Raw genomic sequence first — 22,971 nt, 5'->3', positions numbered from 1 at the left:
ATTTTAGTATATGGATATGTCACATTGTATTCCTTCATTCACTTACTTGTTAATTGTTTGATGCATGGGATGTTACCACTTTAGGAGCATTGAAAACTTGCTACTCTGAGTTCTTACATATTGGTTTTGTGTAGAATTTGTCTTCCTCTAGTTCTGTTTCTAAGAGAAGGATTGTGGAGTCATGTTTATCTTACATCTCACATTTGAGAAACTCCAGATGGTCTTTCAAAGAAACTGTTCCATTTTTGCATTTCCACTAACAGTGTATGAAGACTCCAGTTTCTCTACATCCCTTGCCAAAACTTGCCTATGCCTGTGTTTTTAGTTATAACCATGCTCTTGCAGTTGAGATTTGTATTTCCTAGTGGCTAAAGATGTTGAGTTTATTTGCCTTTGTGTATCTCCTTTAAGAAATCATCTCACCTGGTGTGGTGATGGTGTACATCTTTAATCCAAGCACTCAGAAGGCAGAGGCAAGTGGATCTCTGTGTTTGAGGCCAGCCTGGTCTACAGAGCAAGTTCTAGGACAGCCTCTTTGTGGTTTTTCTTTTATATTTATCTTATTTGGTATTATGATGGCTATTGTCTTTTTCCTCTCCAATGTCTTTTAGAACAAGCATCTTCAGGGGTTTTGATTGGGTTCCATTGAAGCTATAGACAGGTTGAGAAGAACTGATGTCCTGACAATATTGAATCTATCTATAACTTATCTGCCTGTCATCTATCACCTATGCATCTGTATATATCATCTACCTACCTACCTATCTATCTATCTATCTATCTATCATCATCTATCTATCCACTTACCTACCTACCTGTATCTGTGAACATGAATTATCTCCATTAAAATTATTTTGCCTGCATGTGTGTCTATGTATCATTTGTGTGCCTAGTGTCTGAGGAAGAGAGTATGGGATCCCCATGGAACTACAGTTACAGATGATTGTGAGCAGTCACATAGGTGCTGGGACTCAAACATCCCAGGAAGAACAGCCAGACAGCCAGTGCTCTTAATAACTAGACCATCTCTCCAGCACCTCCCTATTCATTTTTATATCATCAGAGTTGTGTCTTTCTCACATACAGATTCTATACACATTGTCCTTAGGAAGTCTCAGAGGCCATACCATTTCCCCCCATGGGATTTTATCTATAAAAGATGAGACCACCTAAAAACAGCCACAACATCATTATTATATCTTAAGATGGACCTTAAATCTCTGACATCACCAGATGCCAAAACAGGGTCCACTCATCTGACTGCTGCAACATGTGCTGCATCTGGCTTGGTTTCCTTGATTCAGCAGCAGCTACTGGAGCTGCTCCTATAGGGAGGGACCTTAGCTTCTTTTCTCATATCTATAGTCAACCAGATGTGGCCATGGCTCCATTCCTACTTCAGTGTCAAATCTGGGAAAACTTCTTAAGATGGGTGTAGGTGGACTTTTCTGTCCCCCCAGCTGCTCCTCAGATAACCTCATAGAGACATATTAATTACAAATGTTCAGCTGATAGCTTAAGCTTGTTTATAGCTAGCTCTTATAACTTTAACCCATTTCTATTAATCTATGTGTTGCTGCCAGGCTTGTTTACCTCATGTACATACTTCCCATCCTGCTCACTCTGCATCTCATGGAGTCTTCTCAGACTCTGCCCTTCTTCCCAGGCTCCTCCTACCCTGACTCTCCTGCCCAATCTCTCCCCTGCCCAGTTATAGGCCAGTCAGCTCTTTATTAACCAATGAGAGTAATACATATTTACATTGTACAGAAGTGTTCAACAGCAGATGGGTGCTGTCCTAGCTAGGTTTATGTCAGCCCGACACAGCTAGAGTCATTTGGGAAGAGGAAGAAAATGAGAAATTGAGAAAATGCCCCCACCAGAATGGCCTGTGAACAAGCTAGTGGGGCATTTTCTTAATTAGCAATTGATGCGGGAAGGTCCAGTCTACTGTGGGTGGTACCACCCCCAGGGGAGGTGAGCAAGAAAGCAGGTTGAGCAAGGCAGTAAGTAGCATTCCTCCATAGCCTCTGCCATCACTTCTTGCCTTCATATTTCTGCATTGAGTTACTGTCTTGACTTCCCTGGATGATGAGCTGCATGCTGCAAGATAGAATAAACCCTTTCCTCACCAAGTTGCTTTGGTTATGTTGTTTTATCACAGCAATAACAACCTAAGAGAAGTTAAGAATGACTGTGTTCTAGATTCAAGTGGAATTTCTGGCAAGTCTTTACCTGGTGGTGCCCTCTGTCTATTAGAGGTACACAACACTTACCTTTGGCAATGCTTTTGTCAATAATAGTTGTTATATAGCACAGCTATAGTATCAAATCCAGGGCCTTATACACTACAGATAGTGAGTGTTCAGGAACTATAGAGCTGCAACCTAGCTATTTCCATAATATCATTTTTTATTATTAGCTGGATTATTATTAGGAGGCATCACCTACAAGTCTGTGGTTATTTTTAGGTGCAGTTCATGTAGGAGGGAAAACAAATATCCAGTTGTCACCCATTATTTTAAAAATTCAAGAGTCCTGTGATGCTATAGTATTGGGTTTTATGCATCCAAGTTTTGAACATGCCAGATGTTTGGATTAACTGCTTCTGCTTTTCTTGATGATAGTCTGTGGCTTTTTTTTCTCAATAGATATTGCTGTTCTATGGCCTTACAGTGACTGGGTTTTTGTTTGTTTGTTTGTGTTTTTGTCCATCTTCTGGTCTTCCTCCCACCTGAGTACCAGGAACATAGGTCAGAAACTGCTTATGTACACTACTCAGCTCTCCAATGCTATTTATAGGTGTACTTTGAGAGACTGTGCTGTTAGGTCATAGTGTTTTATCATAGCAATATCATAGACAAGGCCAAGCTACCAAGTACTTCTGTTTCCCCCTGGCCTCCTGGCTTTATCAGGCTGGACAGGGCCATCTTTTTAGATTATCCCACTTCTGGAAGCCTTCTGGATGCCCCTAGACTACCAAGGCTGCCCAACTAATGGGAACACAATGGTGCCTGCCTGGTGGACTCCTAGATCCCTCTCTTCTCTCTTTCCCCCTGTTCTTCCCCAGCTCTAGCAATTTTCCTGAAGGACTAGTAATGCTAGGCTGCAGGCTTTGAAGTTGGAGCTCTTATCTGGACAGGTCTATTGGCTTCCCTCAAGGCTTACCCACAATCTGATTGTCTGACATGTCTGTAAATTGATATTTAAACTTATTTTGTCCAGTGTCTTAGTTGTTTGGTTGGAGGATCACACAGCCTTTGTATACTCATGCCTATTTTACAGTCAGGGCTAGAGCTGCACCTACATTTTCCATGCTTTCAGCCACTGTGGGTGAAAAAAGCTCCACTAGGGCCTTGAGGTGCAGGTGTCTAGTGTGCCCAGAGGCATCAAGGAATTTGTGAGAGCATAAGGACAATGTCCCAGGGAGTAGGAGCCAGCTGTAAGACAGAACCCAGGACGAGTTTTACTCTTTTCTCTGTGCAATTTTGCTGCCTAGCATACTCTACTCAGGTGCTAATGGGATCTTCTCAGGATAGCTAGGGGCAAGATATCTTTCTAGGGGGAGAACATAACAAAGTCAAATACTGCAGGGATCAGTGATAACAGACCTTGGATTTAGTCTCAAAGTGTTTGGAGCCCTGGGTCAAGCATTTGTTGGAAAACCTGACAGAGTTGAGAGCACTTGCTCTCAACTTGGAGTCACTTGGAGTCATAGAGATGGAGTTAAGAGTACTAGCTGCTCTTCCAGAGGGTCTAAATTTGACTTCACATGGCAGCTAACAACTGTCCATAACTCCAATTTTAGGGATCCAACACTCTATTTTGGCCTCCAAGGGAACTATAGCACAAGTTCTAATAGGTCTTAATAATGAAAACCTGCTGACAGATTAGAGAAGGATCCAACCATAAGAGAGACCTCTTACCTCTACTAAATCCTCAGACCAAAGGGGTGATCCTGTCCCTACAAATTCTCAGACTGAATGCCATGAGCACCTGTCTCCTCCTGCCTTATATTCCTCTCTCTGCCCAGCCATATCACTCCTGTCTCTACCTCCCCTGTACTGGGATTAAAGACATGTGATCCAAAGTGCTCTGTTTATCCTTTAGATTGGATCAGTCTTGTGTACCCCAGGGTGAACTTGAATTCACAGAGATCCACCTGCCTCTGCCTCCCAAGTTCTGGGATTAAATGTGTGTACCACCACTGCCTGGTCTCTGTGGCTAACTAGTGGCTTAGCTCCACACTCTGATCTTCAGTTAAACTTTTATTTGTTAGATCACAAACAAAATACCACCACAGTGAACGGCACACACGTGATACACAGACATGCATGCAGGAAAACACTCATATACATACAATAAAAATATTTTAGAACATTAAAAAAAAGAAGCATGGGGTCATTTCATTCTGTTCTCCCAGAAGCCCCACTGTGAGTTTGTAGGTGATGAGAAGACCATCAAAGAGAAAATTCATCACAGAGGATGGACCACATACTCCAGAGAGGCTAGCTGGAGACAGAAGAGGGAAGTATTCCCTTCCCATCATGTAAACTGATTACCATAATTTTAGGTTCCTTCATTTGCTTGGCTGAACCAGAACACACACATGTACCTGTGAACTTAGTATATTACTAAATAAGACAGTTATATGATTTCAGGTCTCTTCAAGCCTCCAGGTTACCCTAACCCACTGCTTTCTGCTATGGGCAAAGCCTTGGAGTGTTTTGAACATGTTACATGTCCCCACTAATGCTTTACAAAAGCCACTATTTTGTGTTGAAAATGGATCAAGGAGCAAGGACTGATACAAGGAGACTAGTTGGAAGTTATTCACTAACCTAGGGATACATGGTGAGGATGGGGGGGGGAGGGACATTTGGCTGGATTCTGATGTATCAGCTGATGGCTAGAGAAGACTTCAATGCTGGAAGGTGGGGTCCTAAAGTGAGCAACAACCTTCAGGAAAGACTAGAGGTAATGTAAAGCTAGAATTCCCGAGGCATCCCTGATGGTTAGACACAGAAATAAGGTATGAACCCTGGACCTAGAATGACATCTGAATATGGTCTTACCTAAGGTATGAAAAGCCCACCTATAGACAGGTGGTTTCAGGGTCTGTCTGTCAAGTTAGATGACTTCCTGGGATCTGTGCTCTAAGTCCAGGGCTACTTATGGGCTGCTCAACAGTACCTGTTTGCTATTTCCAATACCAACACCATATCCTCATTTACTCTGGGACTATCTCTCAACTCTGTCCCTCATCAATAGCCTCTGTGGATTGCAAAGGTCGGTCAGATTTCTGTAGAGCATAGCTGCCTTGCTCCCATTGGAGCCTTACCTTCAAAGGACCATCCATACGATGTCAGCAGGACTTTTAAATAGCGCCTTTCGACTTCACTGCACACATGCTCTTACTGGATTCCTTTCAAGGCATGGCTCCCCCTCCCCACCTCCTGCAGGTCCCCCTCTAACTCCTTCCTTGTCCTACTGCCTGTCTAACACACTGCTGTCACAACTACCTTGTTCCCTAAGAACAGCCTTCTGGCGGGGTGTGGTAGCCTTTAATCCCAGCACCCAGGAGGCAGAGGCGGATCTCTGAGTTCGAGGCCAGCCTGGTTTACAAAGTGAGTCTTAGAACATACAGAGAAACCCTGTCTTGAAAGGAAAAAAAAAAGACTTCCCTTTCTCTGTTTCTGCCCTCTTCCAGTTGTAGTGACCACTGATCACTAAGCACAGATGGAGCTGTAGGCTTCCACGGTTCGAAAGTCGAGCAGAAAGGTGTCCACAGACTTCTGAGCACCTGGCTGATTCCTAGTCAGGACAGGAATGTAAGAGGAAGGCTTACACGGGAGGAAACCAGTCGTCCGGGTGCTCCGGTTTAGTTCCCGACCTAGACAGTCGCCTGTCAGATGGTCCTGAGGTCCAGCAGTCTCTGGTTCTTCAGGTTGTTGCCTCTGAGCACGCCTTCTGACCCACCTCTCACCCTGCGGCCCCGCCCCTGAGCTCCACCCCGCCTGTCTCGTCGGTCCAGCTTCCAGAGTCCAGCACTGCTAGCACGCGCCTGCGCCCTCTGGCCCCGCCTGGACCCCACCCCTGTAGGCTCCGCCCTCAAGAGGCCCAGCCTCCTCCCGTTCGCGAGGTGGGAGCGGAGCCGCACACTGCGCATGCTCCAACAGCGGCGCCCCCGACTCCGCACTCGGCTGGGTTCGGGCATTTCCGCCTCTTTGTTTTAAACTCCGCACGGCTTTTTTCTCCTCCTCTTAGGGGGGACCCAGAGGGAGCGGCGCCCCCTCCCCCTCCCGGCGAGCCCCCGCGTGCGCCCGCTCGCCCGCCGCCGGAGACGCAGGTCAGTGAGCCCGCCCCGCCCGGCCTGGCCCGCGCGCCCGCTCCTCAGGCCGCGGCCTCGGCCCATGGTCGGCAGAAAGCTGCGAGCCCAGCGTCCTCTGCAGGCCCGGGAGGCGGGACCCTAAAAGCCTGCCAGAAGGCCAGGACTTGGGAGGTCTGGACCCTGGGAGGGCAGAACCCTGGGCTATTCTGGATCTGTATCCCGGAACTACCTGGACCCCGGGAGGACAGTAACCGGGACCAGGCAGAACCCTAGAAAGACAAGAGCCTGCACCAGGTTGGACCCTGGACCAGGCTGGACCAGGGGTGGGTAGAATCCTAGAGCAGGCAGAACACCGAGCCAGGCTGGATTCCAAGCGTACTGGACCCCGAGAGAACAGAATCTAAGGAAGGCAGGGATCCCAGACGGGTTGGACCAAGCACCAGGCAGGATTCCAGAGAACAGGACCCAGGAAGAACAGGAGTCTGGACCATGCTGGGTTCAGGGAGATCAGAACCTCAGACCAGACAGGACCCTGACCAGGCCAGAAATACTGGGGCAGGCAGATCCCTCCTAGTGCTAGGACCTGAAAAAGGTGGACACCCGACCCTTGGATTGGTCACTGGGGGGAGGGTCAGTACTAGAGACCTCACAAGATTCTAGGAAAGGTCATTGAGGAAGACTGGATCTCAAGAACCCGACAGGACCTAGAAAATGTCATAATCACTGAGATGGTTCAACTTAAGATAAATCACAGAGGAAGGTTAAGACCCTGAAACCACCCCATGGAGGGCCAGGACTCTGGGACAAGGCCATAGGAAGGTCAGGACCCAGGGACAAATTAGCTGTAGGGAGCTGGGAAACCAAGGCTGGTCCAGAGGAATCTGGACCACTATGGCAGTCCTTAGAGCAGTTTGGAGCCCCGAGGGTCAGGACAAATAGAACTAAAGGTGGGTGGATTTAGGATGAAAGCCTTCGGGCTGAACGACGAGGGAGGTCCTCAGGGAGTACATGGAGTACCAGGGGGTCCTGGGACTCCAGACATATGGACCCCAAAATCTGAAAAGGTCACTAGGCACTGGGGATCCAGGGGTGGCCCAGATCTACCCAGCCCACACTGGACCTTTTCTGTGAAGAGCTTATATGTGGCTTCCTGGTTATTTGAGCTCAAGGATTTAAACCCTGCACTTCCCACAAGTCCCTGATCACCCTGTTGTTATGGAGTGGGTGAGGGTCTTAGGATAGGTTACAATAACTCATCCTGGCTCTAAGGACTTGGGTATCAAGAGCATGCCCTGTACTTGTTGCTCCAGGCCCTAACCAAGCTGTGTCCCCTGTTCTCCCCAGATCCTACAGGACTGTGTCTTTCGCTAGTCTTGGCCACAGGTCATGCCTCCTTTTCTTTCCCCAGATCATGAGGGTGTGTACAGAGGCTAGAGGTGTATCCAGTGGGGAGGAGGCACTCCAGGAGTAGATAGGAAGGTGAGGTTAGTGGGCAGAGGATTGAGGGGGCTGTTGAATGGATGAACACCTAGCACCCACTCTCCTGTTTCACCCCTAAAAAGGAAAGCATTAGAGGACCTTGGGAACAGGGTTTTGTTTCTCTGAAATCTTCCCAGTCAGTCTCTCATGGAGTACACAGTGTGTGTGTGAAAGTGAAGTGTGTTTTTGCTGCTGTGGGAGACAGAAAAGGTAAAAGTGTGCTACTATTGACTACGTCAAGTACTGAGATGTCCACTGAAAACCCGATTTGTTTCACGATGAAAAGCCCAGGGGATTCTGGAGTGACCTAGCTCCCATACAGACCTGGAGTGGTCAGCTACAGGTGTGTTCCTTTGTGGAAGCTCTGTTTGGTCAGGGTGCATTTAAAAGTGCTGGCTACAGGATGAGTCTAAACTTTGGGTTGTTTAGATTTCCAAGAGATACTTCAACTGGTCAATTCCATGTTTCATTTTGAGTCACTTTACTTTGTGGTTCCTTAGCTCTGATGTCAACTGAGTTGTGCTCCTGAATGGCCCAAAGTGGAAAGTTGTATTTGCCAAGTGTCTTTACCTTTTGAGACCCTTGTACTCAGAGCTTGCTTCTGGTTTGTTCTTTGGTTGTGCCCTTTACTGTAATTTACTGTGTGAACTTTTAGGGAAGAATGAGAATTTGTTTAGGTTCGATGACACGCACCATATTCCCATGCTTGGACTTTTAAACATAGAGCAATGTTTATATGTTGCTTTACAATGTATTACCCCAGAATGTAGTGCCCTGAGTCAAAAATTGATTCCAGTAGAAGGGGAAGAGCCCAGGCCCGACCTTGCAGTTCTTGTGGCCAAGTTTCATAGGCCTGTAGTCAGGATACTAGTAGGCCTCCTTTGGGGGTTCCAATCCAGGCTCCCTCCTACATTGCCAGCCTTTCCTGGGGCATCTCAAAAGGACAGTGGAGAATGTTAGAGCAAGGCAGCCTCTGGAAGGAGGCTCTAGGCTTTACAGTGTACCCTTGGAAGTGGTATGTCATTACATCTGCTGAACTTTTTTAGAATGAAGACCCTATGCACACTGGGAAGAGAAAGTCCCACAAAGTGGGTGTACCAGAAGGTGGATCAGGCTTTGCAATATTGCTGTCAGCCAGACATTTATCAAGTTTTAAGTATCATATTGCCCATACCCAAGAAAATTTCTTAAGTAAATTAAGAGTTATGTGTAGCTCTAGACATGGTAGCTCACACCTTTATAGGTCCCAACACTTGGGAGCTGAGGCAGGATTGCAGTGAGTTTGGTTTTGAGGCAAACCTGAGCTACAGTAGTGAATTCCAAAGTCACTCTAGATGCTCTTGCCCCTGATGACCACCTCCCAGCATTTCTGGACTTTGGGAGGTTCCACCTCAACTTCACAAGGTCATTGACTAGAATTATTGGAGTTTGTGCTTTAAAACAAGGTTTGTTTGGGTCTGTATTGTTATTCTTTAATGGCCAAATTTCTTATTTGCTGCCTTGTTTGTTTGATGTTCAGAAATGGATTTAAAGTTGAATTTGTAATTTTTCTTTATTTAGAAATACATTGAGGTTGAAGGTCAGTTTCCTGTTGTTTGTTGTTACCCTAACAATTTTACCATTCATATTGCAAGAATGCTGCACAGTGCATTTGCATTATGCTTCAAAAACTGGAACTATTCCTTAGTTCTCTGAGTTGATTATCATTAAATTTAGCTGGACATGATAAAATATGTCAATAATCTTTGCTACTACTCATGAGACTGAGACAATAATCTCAGAAGTTGGAGACCAGTCTGAGCAACATAGTGAATCAAACCTGGTTCAAAAAATAGTCAATCACAAAGATAGATGAAGCCTTTAAGAAACTCTTTTCTGCCACCTACCTTCTTACAGAATTAAATTGTACAAAAGCCAAAAGGATAGGGAGTAGTTATAAGCTTAATCCACTTTTGTTGTAGACTACCCATGGAATTGAGCAGACTCCCCCTGACAGGAGCAGCACTTGCTGGAGATGCTGTCTCCCTAGGCCTTTTGTTGACTGTGTGTTGTATTAAAACTGAAACTATAATGTTTAGTTGGTCCTCAAGAATGGAGGTTAATTGGATTTTTCTTTTTGAAAGTTCATTGATATTTGGTGGACTTTACTATGAGTGAAGTATATATATGCTGAGATGTTTATAAACTTTCCCAAAGCCCTTGATCACTCTCCTCCCCCATCTTGTCTTGTGTGGGTCTCATTGGGCCTCATGGGGGTCTATGCCTACAGAAGCCTCATGGGTCCTGTGTGGCTTTTGTGATACAGTGGGACTTCCTAGGACCTGTGAGTACTTTGTGGCTATGTGGTTGTTGTAAGGCCTGATGGAGGCCTCTGGGTCACATGAGGAGTTTGTAGTGACTTTCTCTGTTTCCTGGCTTCACAAACAGTATCAGGTATTCAACAAACTCTAGCCTAAAGCAAATCATAGCCAGTGATTTTTGTGTCTATGTGCTGAGGATATGTATCAACTTGATTGTTAAAGTCCTCAGGACATGCTCTACAAACGAGGAATGGGGGTCGAGCCAAACATTCCACAAGTGTCTTTACTTCAAGAACTTTTACTTTTTAAACATTTTTATAGTGTGAGTGTATGTTTCTGTGTGCAGAAGCCCTGAGTATGTATGGATGTTGAAGTCTGTTTTCTCTTTCCATCTTCATGTAGGTTCCAGGGATTGAACGTAGGTCATCAGTCTTGGTGACAAGTGCCTTTACCCCCTGAGCCATCTCACCAGCCACCACCTTTTGCTTTTTATTCTAAGTGCTTGCCAGAGCAAACAACAACAACAAAACTCAAACAGAAAACACTAGTGAAACAAAAAATCAGTGGGCATCTGCTGTGGCCCCTGTGTTGTTTTCATTCCTCCCAGTTTTTTAGGTTGAAGTTAAATCAAAGATGATTGCATGAGAAATAAGCTTTGCAGGGAGACTCTGTCCTCAAGAACAGAATGCCTTATTTTTAATCCTGAGAGCTCTTCCATCCTTTCTGCTTAAAAGGCCTTGACATGGGATTGAGTCTGAACAAGCCACAGAGTCTACTGTGACCCAGCTGCCAGCACTGAGGAGTAAACTTAGGTTGCTCATAAACCTTCCATTATAAGATATTTTGTGACAGCAGCCTACAGTCTGGGACAGGACCCTCATGCCCACTTGCAGGACACAGTTTTCTATTTGATAATATTTTTATCTTTCATTAAAGTATCAGAGAGCAACTTCAGATAATAGGCTACCTGTTGCAGGAAATGAGGAGGAGGAAGAGGAAAAAAACAGACAGGGCTCCCATCCCATAACCACCTACAGGCTTAGCATATCCCACAAATAGTTACTTTCAGGATTTTACAGTTGGCCTTGGTGTCGTAAGAAGGTCCTTAATAGTTTTACTTGAACAGATCCCTGTGTTCTAGTGCTAGGTTGATTCCTATCTTGACCACTCAGAAGTGTAGTGCTATGTTGCCATGCCACTGTAACACTCTAGGAGGTCTTAATATTACATTGATGTCTGTTCCCCCAGTACACTTAGGGAATTCTGGTGTTGAGTTTTCTGTCCTCCTAATATCCTCAGAGTATTAGACTTTGGGGTAAGACTTTCCAGGTTGGAATATTTCTTTGTGACATATATCAGCCATCTGACTTGTTCCCCTGTTGGCTGGTTTTGTAAGGAGAAATGCCTGAACACAGCCAAAGACAAGGTATATTGATGAGGTCATAGATCTGGACAGGCTTCTGTCCTCAACATCAGTCTTCAGTGACATATTGGAGATTATACTTGCTCTCAAGGTCAATTGTTGTTACTGGAGACTGATAGCATAAGCACTTCTGGCCATGTAGCATACTAGATCGTAGAAAGTCACAGTTTCAGCACAAATTGAAGGGGACACATAACTGTGGGTGCCTGGGAGGGTATAGTGTTCAAGCTCAGCACAAAGCTTAATCTAGGAAAATTCTAATCTGTGTAGGAAATGCCTACTTGCCAATGGCTTGCTATAACCTATTGAGTGAAGGATAATGTTCTATCTGTTAACCATGGGAGGTTAACCTTTGCAAGACTCCCATGGATGTCAGGAAGTGCTGGAAGAGACTGGAGTGACAAGGGAGGCAGGTAAGATTGGATTTAAGAGCTATATCACTGATATCAGCTCACCACCACAGAGAGGGTCGGTGCACAAGGAAAGAGGTCTGTCAACAAAGAGCTCAGTGAACAGCAGCACTGTGTTGGGCAGGTCATAGAACAGAAAGAGGTCACCTTTGGAATGAGATGGGGAAGACAGTTGTCAACAGATAAAGGCTTGTAATCTATTTTGCTTTTTAATTGTTAAAAACTATGTGTTTGCTGGGTGGTAGTAGCACATGCCTTTAATCCCAGCACTTGGGAGGCAAAAGCAGGCAGGTCTCAGTGAGTTTGAGGCCAGCCTGGCCTATAGAGCGAGTTTCAGGACAGGCACCAAAGCTACAGAGAAACCTTGTTTTGAAAAACAACAACAAAAGAAAACAAAACAAAAACAAGCTCTTTTTTTTTTTTAGTATTAATATGTATTAGGCCTGAACTGTTTAGGGGCCAGCTTGGAATGTTATCGTGGATTAATAAGGATAGGGAAAAACAGATAGGCTGAATAGATGTTTATTCAGGGAGAAATAACTTAAAACAGAGACAAATGAACTCCAGCAGGTTCCTGGTCCCAGGGATGCCTCCAGATCCTCTTTGTCCCTGTCCAGCAAGCAAGAGAGCACTCCAGGGACCTCTTCCCCAGACCTAGTTCCCCCAGGTCAAGTCTGCCCCTGTCCTCACCTCCAATGGGCGTGGTCAGTGCCACAGGTGTAGATAGAGTAAATATCTCACTACAGAATGTAATCAGATCAGTGGTGCCCAAGACAGTGGTGTCTCTACCTAGATCTTACCCACAGGACAGTAGGCTTGTGTTACTGATTTTAGTGAGGACAGCATCATTCTTTTCTTTTGAGGCAGGATCTTATTTAACCCAGAGTGCATTCAGACTCATAGCTAAGGATGACCTTGAGCTTCTCTGATCATCCTGTCTACACCTCCCATGTGACAGGATTACAGACATGTATCACCATGCCTGGCTCTATATGGTGCTTGGGATTGAGTTCATGCTAGGCAGGCAATCACCAACTGAACTATAGTCTCAGGACAAAGACAATATCTTGCCAGCTTGGATTTAATGGTTGTCTCATCTTCTAAGGCTATGTAAGGAGAATCTGAGTTGCATGGCTAGAAGTTTCTATTATATTATCTGGAGCCAGCATTAAGAGAAGTTTTATACGCATTTTAAAGTTACATTTCATTTACTTTGGGTGTCCATGCTTATCATTCTGAAGACAACTTGTGGAAGTTTGTTTTTTCCTTACACTATGTAGGTACTAGGGATTGAACTTGGGTTGTCAGGCATGGCAAGAGGCACCTTTATGTGCAGAACATAATGTCTTAAGGGCCATATTTTCCAGTTTTAGTTATCATTCATATTTTTGCATATCACAAAAGTGGGATAAACTGAGGCTCTTAGACTAGATGTTGACTAAATTTAGGGTATGTGAACCCCATCCCTGGAGAGGTTACTGGGTAGAACCCACAAGCTAGGCAATGTGCAGAGGGGTAGGAAGAGTTATGGGCCCAGACCTGCCATAGCAGGGACACTATTTGCTTATAAGAAATGAGTCCCTTGTATTCCCATTCCCTTGTTCATAAATGTGCACAGGGCTTGTATGTGAGTCATTGGGACTATAGCACAGGGCACCCACCATGCAGTAGATGAAGACAAGTGACCAACCTGCTTGCTGCCTACATGGTAGTTTCTACTCCACTGTTGTTATGGTTTGCCATGTCCATATGCATGTTGTTTTTGTGACCACAGATGTGATGATTGCAATGTACCAAGAAACTAAAACAAGCGATTCTTAGAAGGCCTGGAGACGACACCAGGCTGGCCACTTAACCACATGGTGTGGTAGAGGTACTGATACTTAGCTAATTTTTGAATGCTGGAGCCTCCAGAAAATGCTGTTACAGAGTTTGGCAGGGTATGTGTTGCCTTTACCACAGAATGCCAACTTTTTCTCTCAACACTGTACACTCATGATACTTACCAGCACTCTCCATTTTGTGAGTTTCATTGGATATTTAATTTATATTTCCCAGTTTAGTAATACAAGTTCATCAGCTGAAATTCACTTAATTTGGATTTTTTTTTTTCTTTAATGAATCTCTTTTCATCATTTAGAGCAGAAGTGGGCAAAGTTTCTCTTTAAAAAAAAAAATAGTACTTAATCATGGCTGGCCCTGTGACACAAAGCAGAACAGCAACACCACTCCATCCTCAGGACCTGAGTTTGCTGGCCTCTATTCTAATATGTTGCAGATAAGTGCATCTCCATTCATAATAGAGCTACATGATGTAATCACAAATTAGGAAAGATAATAAATACCCCTGACTTATTTGGCATCTGAACATGGCACCACATACTGTGTTGAATGTGCCATGTCACTTGTTTTAAATTGTAAGATACTCTTTTCTTCAGTTTATTGTGTCATGGGGACTCAAGGCCTCTTCCTGAGACCCATGGGCCACCCTTGCTGGCCGGTCCTTAGTAGTCAGCTCACCCTTTTGGAATCTTGTGTTCCATGAGAATGGCACTGCTATGCTTCTTATAGAGCTGGGTGCACCTTTCTTTTCCTCACTTCTGAGGAATAGCTGCTGTGTGGGACCCTGCCTGCTGATGGGCAGCCCAGTCACCTCCATCTGAGACTTCTGTATTATGCCTAGCTATACTGCTGGGACACATCTAACTTGGTCCTGAATGACTCTACCTTCATACACTAGATGAGGATGGCCAATGCTCTGCTTGGGGTCAGGCAGGTCTGTTACTTTTCTTATAAGTCTCATCTTGCTAGAGTTTGTTGTATGATTAGTCATTTCATACAGTAAGTTAGAGCGGCTGGAGAAATGGCTTAGCAGTTAAGAGCACTGACTGCTTTTCCAGAGGACCCGGGTTCAATTTCTAGCACCCACGTGGCAGCTCACAACTGTCTGTAACTCCAGTTCCAGGAGTTCTGACACCTTCACACAGACATATATGCAAGCAAAACACCAATGCACATTAAAATTTTTTTAAAAATTAAAGTGACTTAGAGATCCCTTCTGAAGGTGTTCTGGACCCAATCATTTTTACCACCTGATAGGGTGATTTGCTCTCAAATAGGTAGAGTCACAGACCGAGAACTATTTATTTATTTTTATTTTTTGGGGTGTTTGTTTTAAAGATTTATTTATTTACTATATATACAGTGTTCTGTCTGCATGCATCCCTGTAGGCCAGAAGAGGGCACCAGATCTCATTATGGATGGTTGTGAGCCATCATATGATTACTGGGAATTGAACTCAGGATCTCAGGAAAAGCAGCCAGTGCTCTTAAACTCTGAGCCATCTTTCCAACCATTTTTTTTTTTTTTCCCCTCCCCGGAGATCAAGTTTCTCTGTGTAGCCCTGGCTGTCCTGGAAGTCACTCTGAAGACCAGTCTGATCTTGAACTCAGGGATCCACCTGCCTCTTCCTCCCACATTCTGGGATTAAATGTGTGGGCCAGCACTGCCCAGCAACCCATGAAGAAAATTTTGTAACTATGTATTCAGATTCTATGATAGAGAACATTTTGGGTTTTTCACCACGACTCCCTGCTAGGAATTTATCCATTCCATACAAACTTCATTTTAAAAAATTACATGTAAGCCAGGAGTGGTGACACACACCTTTAATAATCCCAGCACCAGGATTAAATGCAATTAGTTATGTGCAGTGGCTTACACTTTAGAGGCTAAGGCAAGAGTATCGCTGGAACTTTGAGGTCCGCCTAGGGCGGCAAAGAATGAGTGCCACATTCTGGTTCTTTTGTCACAGGAGCCACCAAGTTTCAAGGACAGTAACTTTATATGGTCAGTGTGAACTCCATACTAGATGGGCTACTTTAAGACAAGCCTGGCATTGAGCTGGCCCCACCTCTTCCTCTAAATGTTCCCTCCCTTGGTTTACCTAATATTTCTTCTGCCTTCCCATTTCCCTTCTTCATTTGGTACAAGTTTCCTGGGTTGATAGGTTACTAAACATATGTGGTTCTGAAGCTGGAGAGAAGGCCTAGTGGTCAAGTGCATACTTGTTCTTCCACAGGACCCACATCAAGCAGTTATAACAGTCTGTAACTTCAGCTTCAGGCTTCGTAAGACACCCATACACACATTACATACATACATACATACATAGACACACACATGCACACATAAATAAAAAATGCAGTTGTACTAAATTTTTCAAGGTGAAATTATCTGAGTTGCATTTAAGACTAAGTTCATTCCAAGACATGTTATGGTATACCGTTTCCAGGTTGTATGTAATCAGCCCTTAAGCCACAAATACCTCATCCTGCCTCTTGGGCCCCAAAGTAGTGGAACCATCTTTTCTTTCCCTTACACCATAAACTGTATTTGTTCTGGATTGGGTGGGGCTCAGGAACTCTGGGAAGTTCTCCTCCTTCTTTACCATTACTCTCATGCAGACATGTTTAACCAGACAGTACTGAGAATTGCTAGAGGTTAGGGTGAGACAAGACCCTCCCGTGGTGACACCCATCTCTGCTTCTCCACAGACTTCACAATGTAGCCCTGGTTCCAGGCTGTCATTCACAGGTAAGCATAGCTGAAGCTGATCTTCCTTTCTGGCTACCTATGATTGATTCACTATGGTGGCCACCTCATATTTCCTTGAAGTTTGGTCTCTAGCAACTGTCTGTGGAGTTATTTGTGGTTCTAGATTGTCTTCCAGCATTTCTAGTCTGCCCTGTCCCTTGATTTAATATGTAGACCTTATCTAAGATGAAGAGGGTTTAATGTGGGATTGTATGCAGGACTGGCATCAATGTGCTTTGAATTAACAGTTCCATTTTTGTGCTAGAAAATGGAAAAGGAACAAGGCACAGAAGGAAGGTGCAGAAGCCAGCCAGAACACAGAATAAGGAGGGATCATCACATCCACTTGGTGGCCTGAAGCCTCCATGCCACCGGGTAAGGAAGGACTCACAGACATCCAGAGGAGGTGAGGTCTGGGATTCTTCTGAAGGGCCATGCTGTCTAGGGGAGGGAGGTCTGGATTCTGTCTGAAGAGTTTGGCCTTTTTTATACTCTATGCATGCTGTCTCTAGAGTACCACTAGTTCAGGGTGGGGTAGGTGTTCATCAGTCAGTTGCCTAAGAGAGGTGCATAGCTAGAAATGGTACCATGATTCAGATGGACTTTTCTGGGGCTGTATGACCATGCTTAGCCCTGAGTATAGTGTCTTAAAAGATATTGAGCTGGTCATACTATGCTAAGGGGCAGTTGGTGAGCCTGGAGCTCAACAGGGTCTGTCTAGATGATAACTTAGTGATAGAGGTGTCATAAGTTAGTTTTCCCTCTCATACAAAGTACAAGGGTGAGGATGGCTCAATTCCCAAGGTAGGAATGGACCCAGATACCAGTATAATGTTGAAAGGCTATGTGACAGATTCAGGTCAAAGTGACTGGCAATAAAGTTGAATCCACAATATCTAATCTAGCTTCCTATTGGTCTCTGTGTCTTTCTGGTAGACAGTATAGTAGCTAGTGGTAGTCTCTTGAGTTGTGGTTCAAACTCCACTTAACCACTGAGGCCTGAGGTAGGTCATTATTCAATGGTATGATGAGAAGAGATGGGCCATGTGTCCAACAAAAAGGATGGGATGGGTTATGAGTAGAAGAAAGGCAAATTGAGAAGGAAATAGATACCTGGTGTACTAGTCAGACAGACTATGGTCCAGTTAGTCCAACAATGACTGATTCCCAACAGAAAGTTCAAGAATCCAGTAATTGTTTTAGTCCATGATACTGGATATCTTAACTGGTCTTCAGTATACACTAGAATGCCAAAGAATAGGTTCCAGTGGCAGTGAAGGAGTGAATTTGCTAGCAAGAGTAGACAAAGAGAGCAAGCTTCCTTTTTCTGTGTCCTTTTGTGGCCCAGATTAGAGGTGGATCTTCCTACCTCAAAAGAAAAATGGATCTTGTATTTTAATTAAGAAAAAAAAAAAATTCCTCACAGGTATATTCAGCCACTTGAGTTTTTGTTAATTCCAGATGTAGTCAAGTTGACAACCTAGCTTAGTCATCACAGTTACTTCAGTGTATTTCTCCCACAGAAGCCAAAGATGTTGACCAGGAAGATTAAACTCTGGGACATAAACGCCCACATCACTTGCCGCCTGTGCAGCGGCTACCTCATTGATGCAACTACAGTGACTGAGTGTTTGCACACATGTGAGTACAACCAGTTCTACTCTGATCTAAATGGGGTAGGGGCTGCTCCAGCATATTCCTTAGGACTTTAAACTTGGGCATGAGAGCAATAGGGCCAAGAGAAGAACAAAGGTCTTGGTTGGGGTGGTTGAAAAATTTACCTTAAACTAGGGATGCTATAGGTAACTCCCTAGAGGGAAGTTTCTATAGGTAACTCCCTGGAGGGAAGTTTCTGTCAGGAAAGCTGAACAAAGGAAAACTACTTTTTTTTTTTTTTTTTTTTTTGTCTGTCAAATGACCACTGGTGTAGTGATACTCTTTTCTAGTAGGGAGGTACTTGTGAAATTTCAAGTGAAGTCTTTTCTTTTTAATAGTCAAGCATTTGTGCCTGTTACTCATTCTGCTTGTTGGGCCTGGACCTATTCAGGATAAGTTTTTATCTTCATATTGTTACTGTTATTTTAGTTATTTTATAATTTTTATATCTATGAGTGTTTAGCCTATGTTTATGTATGTGTACTACATGCTTGCAATACCAGCAGAGACTGGAAGAAGGCATTGGATCCTGTCTGACTAGAGTTGTAGTTGTAGACTATCACGTGGACACTAGAAACTGAACCTAAGTTTTCTGCATGAGCATCAAGTGTTCTTAACCACTGAGCCATTTCTCCAGCCCCCCCCCCCAAGATTATTTTTTAATTTTTTTTTTTATTTTTCTGTCTCACTGGAAGACAGATTTCTGTCTGGATCACTTAGAGGCTGCATTATCACATATGACTTCCATCCTATACATTTGCATTTTTTAAAATGTTTTCTACTTTCAAAGAATTTTTAGGTTAAGATTAATTGAATTGTTAGAAATTGGTGGTACAATTTTGTGTTTGGCAGTTTCACTGAATTTTACCTAGTTTTTCAGTATAAGACAGTTTTATAATCTTTTAGGCCAAAATATAGATTTTAAAATATCAGTTATAGTCTCATGATCTTGCCACATAGTGACTTAGACAACCACTCCTTGGTGTTTCTTCTCCAGTTAGTTCCCAGGCCAGGAGTGTATAACAGGTGATAACCGCATAGTGCAACCCAAAGGCACCTTCTTTTCAGAGGTCAGGAACTTTGTAGAGGAGGCTGTTTATGCAAATGCCCTCTTATCCGTCTTGGAGTTGGCTGGGCATGGTACCAACTAGCACCTCTCTTCTGGGTTGCTGTCATCCTCTCCCTTTGGATAGTCTGCAGGAGCTGCCTTGTGAAATATCTGGAGGAGAATAATACCTGCCCCACTTGCAGGATCGTGATCCATCAGAGCCACCCACTACAGTATATTGGGTGAGTAATAATATGGGCTGGTGCTCCCTAGTCATCATGTCCATACATCTGCATGGAAGTGACCACCTTGTTCTTGGACCCCAGATACCACAGTACAGGTGAGCAGGGCCCTGGAGGGACCATAACAACAATTAGAATCTTAAAAGTTTCTTAAACTAAAAGTTTTAAGTAGAAGGAACCTCACACCTACCTTTCTTTAGAGTAGCATATTCCCCCTGGGCTGGAATTTGAGCCAAGGAAGCAGGGGCTTGTAATTGGAGTTTCTGATTTAAAACTCACTCTGAAGGAAATTAAGTCACAGATACATGTGGCATGAAGGAATCAGAGAAGATGAAAACATATTTGTTTTTCACTTTAAAGTTGTACAGCATGTCACAGTCATAGCCGTTCAAGTTAATTGTCTGACCTTAAAAATCCTTCTAGACTTCCAACACTACTGATGGCACCATTTCTACTTCCCACCCTGAAATGAGAGTGTGTTTTCTGTCTGCCTAACTTCATTGCCAGATCATCTGTTCATAGACTCAATCTCTCCAAAAGACCCCATGGTCTACATACCCTATGTGGTGGACATATGGAAATGTCTAGCAGTTCTTGGTATTAAGTACTGTCCTGAGTTCCTGCCAGTGTCCCACATGTAGAATGGGTTGGGGACATCTGATTTAAAGAATTTCTGTCCAAATTCCTATTGACTGTTAAACCATTGGCTCTGTATTCTGGCCAGCCTTGTGTAGGGTTTTTAGTTTTGTCACCATGATGGCTCTGGACACATAGCAGCCCACCTCCATAGTTATCCCTAAGCCTGGTGCCTTCCCATACATCAGTTCACTGTTGGGACTTTTCTGTCCTCATGTGATAGCACAAGCTGTGTCACCTGCTTCCTTCCTGGGGTGCAGTTTTCTGTAGAGCTCAGAGCACATGGCTGCTGACACAAGTGGTGAGGGGCCTTCCTTAGGGCTGGAGTTGGAGGCTGGGGAGGCTGCTATCCTCTTTAGGGTTGCTGGAGTTTCCTGTGGTGGCAGAACATTAAGGAGCTATCTTGTGGGCAGATCCTCTCATGCAAGCTTAGCTTGTCATGCAAACACAAAAGAGAATTGGGGGAGGAGCACAGCAATGGACCAGGTGTTGGATAAGTAAAGACAGCAGGGAGGTATCTTGTCCTGAACGTTGTGACTTATGAGTTGGATACCAGCTAAAGCCTTGACCTCTAGAGGCTTTTAGCCTCTCTTTCTCTCTCTCTCTCTCTCTCTCTCTCTCTCTCTCTCTCTCTCTCTCTCTCTCTCTGTGTGTGTGTGTGTGTGTGTGTGTGTCTCTCTCTCTGTCTCTCTCTCTGGTTTAATTGACACAGGGTTTTATGTCGCCCTGAACTTCTGCTTCTACTTCCCAAGAACTAAGATTATTGAGTGTGTTCTACCACACCCCATTTATACAGTGTTGGGGATCAAACTCAGAGCTTTGTGAATTCAAGGCGAATATTCTATCAGTTGAGCTTTATCTCCAACTCTCTTAGCCCTGCTCTCACTAGCAATGTCTTGGTCCCATCTGAAATTGTCTATGGTGATACTGCTGATGGTGCCATCCTCTGCTCATGACTTAGTTTCACCTACCACAGCCTGTTGCCTGATTCTCTACTTCAGGAGGCAAGGAGAGAAAGCCTGTGGGCCCTGCAGTATTATATGGACTGGGTTTTCTTGGCTTCAGCATTTACACCTCAAGATTTAGGGTAGAAAGATGTGCAGCCAGCAGTAGCAGGGATGATCTAAGCAGGTGGTAGAGACCTTGCAGAGTATTGAAAAATGCCTCTGTGAGCCTGCAGTGTGAGCAAGTTCACTTTGGAAAAAAAAAAAAAACAAAAAAAAACCAGCTCGAATTTAAGAGCCTTCCATCCAAAAAGTACACTGTGTTATGTTTCCCACTAGTCCTCTTGTTAGGCCTCCACAGTAGACAAAGCTTGGCATCATTGCTTGGTACTCAAGTATGGAGTTCTGGCTACCAACTCTACTCAACATGGTCTTGATCTGTAAGCTCAAGTAAAGCATGTCAAGGGTATCAAATGCTTGGAAAGCCATGTCTTAGTTCACTTCTCTGTTGCTGTGATAAAACACTAATCAAAACCAATGTAGGGAGGAAGGGGTTTATTTAGTATAAATTTCTAGGTCATAGTTCATCACTGTTACTGTAAGAATCAGGGCTTACTGGCTTGTTCTCCATGCTCAGCCTGCTTTCCCATACAATCTTGGACCACCTGCTCAGGGTGACATTTACGCAGTGGGCTGGACTAATTAAGCCCCTACCCTTGGCTACAGGCCCAGTCTGATGGGGGCAGTTTCTAATTTGAGGTTCCCTTTTCCCAGTGACTCCAGTTTGTGCCAAGTCCACAATTTGTGCAAAAACCAATCAGCACAGGTCCCAATCTACAAAGTCCAAATTTGCACCTGAGTGCATGCATGCATCCTGGTCTAGGTAGTGGAAAGGAAGTTTGGAGCTCTGTGTGACCACCTCTTACAATATACAGTTGGGCCTCATAGCCAAAAACTTTCAAAGCACAAGAAGTTGGTTCATTCAGTGAATGATGGTTTTCAGCGGTTAGGTGGCTTCAGTTGCACTAGGACTTGCCCATGAGTAGCCACTGGGCTGAGCCCAGATTGGCTAGATTCCTGTGCTTTTGTTGTAGTGTAATCATTGGCCAGTTACTGGATTCATACCATAAGGATTAGAAGTTAAAATAACTTTGAAAATTAAGAAATTCTCTTACTTTATTCTAGAAATTACTTGACATATTTTATGCTTAAAAATAGCAAACTATAGTGGGAACCATCTTGTAGATAGAGTAGCTCATGGTTTGCCTGTGCCCAGGAAGTTGTCCAGCAGGCTGGAGGCACTGTACCCAAAGTAACCTTTTCTTATTCCAAGTAGCTGGAACCTAAATTAATGATGCATCAATTCAAGTCCTAGATAACTTTTAGAACATGTTTTTCATTGCAAACTAGAAGGAAAATTCAACCTCAAGTTGTTAAATAGAAAATTATAGCATTTACATTGGCTGACCCTCTCCCACCAACCTGTTCTCTTTTTCAGTCATGACAGAACCATGCAGGACATTGTTTACAAGCTGGTACCAGGCCTCCAGGAAGGTGAGTTGAAACACTGTTCAGCCCAAGTCCATAGCTAGGGCTCTGGCTCTTGGACCCAGCCCCCTTCCTCAGCAGTATCCCCATTTTCCACATGTCTGTTCTTAGTTCTAGATTCTCCATTATCTTCCTGTGATACATAGGCTGTGTTAGTTTTGGGAAACAGCAACACCTCAAGATAAAATGCTGACATCTTCAGAAGCATTTGCAATAGAATTATATAAGGATGTAGCCAAGTACATGAAGATCTCTGTATGCTGTGATCATTGATTTTTGTTTGTTAATTTTGTATCCTGCTACTTTGCTGAAAGTGTTTATCAGCTGTAGGAGTTTCCAGGAAGAGTTTTTAAGGTC

General features: G+C 44.1%; 1 protein-coding gene across 1 annotated transcript in view; it reads left to right on the top strand.

Annotated features, from left to right (window-relative positions):
* Nucleotides 1-6,159: 6,159 nt before the first annotated feature.
* The window catches only part of Pcgf3 (polycomb group ring finger 3), a 37,005-nt gene continuing 20,193 nt past the window's right edge, over nt 6,160-22,971 (top strand). The window contains exons 1-6 of the mRNA XM_051198053.1: nt 6,160-6,349; nt 16,501-16,540; nt 16,806-16,946; nt 18,064-18,181; nt 19,390-19,486; nt 22,565-22,620. Of these exons, the coding sequence (XP_051054010.1) occupies nt 18,073-18,181; nt 19,390-19,486; nt 22,565-22,620 (262 nt within the window). The 5' untranslated portion in view covers nt 6,160-6,349; nt 16,501-16,540; nt 16,806-16,946; nt 18,064-18,072. The remainder of the gene's footprint in view (nt 6,350-16,500; nt 16,541-16,805; nt 16,947-18,063; nt 18,182-19,389; nt 19,487-22,564; nt 22,621-22,971) is intronic.

The sequence above is a fragment of the Phodopus roborovskii genome, unplaced genomic scaffold (genome assembly GCF_943737965.1).
Source record: "Phodopus roborovskii unplaced genomic scaffold, PHOROB, whole genome shotgun sequence".
Lineage (NCBI taxonomy): Eukaryota > Metazoa > Chordata > Mammalia > Rodentia > Cricetidae > Phodopus > Phodopus roborovskii.
Note: the sequence above shows the minus strand (reverse complement) of the source record. Positions and strands in the feature narration are given on the sequence as shown.